This window comes from Bison bison, unplaced genomic scaffold (assembly GCF_000754665.1).
Source record: "Bison bison bison isolate TAMUID 2011002044 unplaced genomic scaffold, Bison_UMD1.0 scf7180017864304, whole genome shotgun sequence".
NCBI classification, from domain to species: Eukaryota; Metazoa; Chordata; class Mammalia; order Artiodactyla; family Bovidae; genus Bison; species Bison bison.
In genome coordinates, this window is record NW_011494876.1 from 16,957,172 (window position 1) to 16,960,088 (window position 2,917).

Genomic DNA, 2,917 nt, shown 5'->3' on the forward strand with positions numbered 1-2,917 from the left:
AAGAACACTGGAGTGGGTTGCCATTTCCTTCTCCAATGCATGAAAGTGAAAAGTCAAAGTGAAGTCGCTCAGTCGTGTCCTACTCTTAGCGACCCCGTGGACTGCAGCCTACCAGGCTCCTCCACCCCTGGGATTTTCCAGGCAAGAATGGGTTGCCATTACCTTTCATCAAATGGATAATTTAACTGTATTGCACATTCGCTTCCTGCATTTCTACTTAAATACTCAAGATTACTTTCAATTTTCTATATTTGATTTCAGACTGAATATGTTTTATACACTCACCCTCTTTGACGAATAAACATATAGTAGATATTTTAAAATCACTTATTAAATAAGAAATCACTATTAGCTAAATGTCTCCTCAAACTTAGCTAAAGATTATCATGTCAAATTTAGATATAATTTGTGATATATCATAAAAGTAATCATTTTGAAATATAATTTCTTACAGATATGAAAAACTTAACATAATTAAACTGCATGATGGACCATGTGTAAGTAAAATCACTTTTATTTTTCATTTTGGGGAGTAAACCAGATAGAGTTAGGAGTTCCTTGTTCTAGAGGACTTTAAAGATTTGTTATGAAAAATTTCAAACATACATAAAATTAGAAATAATGATACCATGAACCTTTCATGCCTATCTTATAGTGCAGTGTTTGTCACATTTCCTTCCTCTATTTTTTTCTGAGAGTAAACAGATCACACTTTGATACTGTGTCTTTGACTCTAGGGTCATAGAGTACAAGCAAGAACTCAGCTAATGCCAAAGAGATTTTTGTAGCTTTATGAGGCATGGAAACGGGACTGGGACCAATTATCTTAGAATAGAACATGAAGGACTTCTCTGGTGGTCCAGTAGTTAAGGATCCGCCTACCAATGCAGTGGACACAGGTTTGATCTCTGGTTTGGGAGATTCCACATGCCATAAGAAAGCCCTTGTGCTACAACTATTGAGCCCATGCACCACAACTACTGAAGCCCGGGAACCCTAGAGCCAATGCTCTGCAGCAAGAGAAGCCATGGCAATGAGAAGACCATACACTGCAACTACAGAGTAGCCCCGACGCGCTACAACTAGAGAAAGACTGTGTGTAGCCATGAAGACCCAGTGCAGTCAAAATAATAATAATTAATTAATCAATTAATAGAAGAGAAAATGACATGTGTGGGAGGGAACACAGGTTAAAAAGACATAATTTTGTAATACTTTTATGACAGCCTCTTCTGACAATCTCAATTCACAAGGCTCATCTGATTTACAGATCAGCATACATATTATTTGGCAAGGACCTAGCAGAAGAAATTAAGAAGAGATGGCAATAGAATATACAGAACTGTACAAAAAAGGTCTTCATGACCCGGATAACCAGAATGGTGTAGTCACTTACCTAGAGCCAGACATCGTGGAATGTGAAGTCAAGTGGGCCTTAGAAAGCATTACTATGAACAAAGCTAGCAGAGGGATGGAATTCCAGCTGAGCTATTTCAAATCCTAAAAGATGATGCTGTGAAAGGGCTGCACTCAATATGCCAGCAAATTTGGAAAGCTCAGCAATGGCCACAGGACTGGAAAAGATCTGTTTTCATTCCAATCCCAAAGAAAGGCAATGCCAAAGAATGTTCAGACTACCATACAATTGTGCTCATTTCACATGATAGTAAGGTAATACTCAAAACTGAACTGGTTCAAAAAAAAAATTGGACTGGTTCAAAATTGGGAAAGGAGTATGTCAAGGCTCTACACTGTCATACTGCTTATTTAACTTATATGCAGAGTACGTCATGCGAAATGCCGGGCTGGAATCAAGACTTCTGGGAGAAATATGCAGAAGATACCACCCTAATAGTAGAAAGCAAAGAGGAACAAAAAAGTCTCTTAATGAAGGTGAAAGAGCAGTGTGAAAAAGCTGTCTTAAAACTCAACATTCAAAAAACTAAGATCATGGCATCTGGTCCCATCACTTCATGGCAAATAGATGAGGAAAAACTGAAAACAGTGACAGACTTCATTTTCTTGGGCTCCAAAATCACTGCGGATGGTGACTGCAGCCATGAAATTAAAAGATGCTTATTCCTTGGAAGAACAGCTATGACAAACCTAGACAGTGTATTAAAAAGCAGAGACATCACTTTGCCAACAACGGTCTGTATAGTCAAAGCTATGGTTTTTTCAGTAGTCATGTACAGATGTGAGAGTAGGACCACACCGAAGGCTGAGCACTGAAGAACTGATGCTTTCAAAGAGTGGTGCTGAAGAAGACTCTTGGGAGTCCCTTGGACAGCAAGGAGATCAAACCAGTCAATTAAAGGAAATCAACCCTGAATATTAACTGGAATGACTGATGCTGAAGCAGAAGCTCCAATCCTTCAGTCACCTGATGTGAAGAGCCAACTCACTGAAAAAGACCCTGATGCTGGGAAACACAGGGGCAGGAGAAGGGGGTGACAGAGGATGGCAGAGGTTGGATGGCATCACTGACTCAATGGACATGAGTTTGAGCTAACTCCAGGAGATAGGGAAGGACAGGGAAGCCTGGCATGCTGCAGTTCAGTTCAGTTCATCGCTCAGTCATGTCCAACTCTTTGCAACCCCATGAATCACAGCACGCCAGGCCTCCCTGTCCATCACCAACTCCCGGAGTTCACTCAAACTCACGTCCATCAAGTCGGTGATGCCATCCAGCCATCTCGGGTCACAAAGAGTCAGACACAAGTTAATGATTGAACAATAATAATAATACATATTAAGCACCAGAAAAGGTCTATGGACCTAAATATTCTCTAGTTCCACTAAAGAAAAATCCTAAAGATTCTCAGGCACTTCCATTATTTGGGGTAACTACAAAGAGACGTCACATGATCTCTACTCTGTCAGATTGGTTTTGACCTAGGCCAATTCATAGATCATC

At 40.1% G+C, this 2,917-nt stretch overlaps 1 protein-coding gene across 1 annotated transcript in view; it reads left to right on the top strand.

Moving 5' to 3' along the window:
- The window catches only part of SPINK8 (serine peptidase inhibitor, Kazal type 8 (putative)), an 18,427-nt gene that overhangs the window by 9,119 nt on the left and 6,391 nt on the right, over positions 1-2,917 (top strand). The window contains exon 4 of the mRNA XM_010851968.1: positions 455-497. Within this exon, the coding sequence (XP_010850270.1) occupies positions 455-497 (43 nt within the window). The remainder of the gene's footprint in view (positions 1-454; positions 498-2,917) is intronic.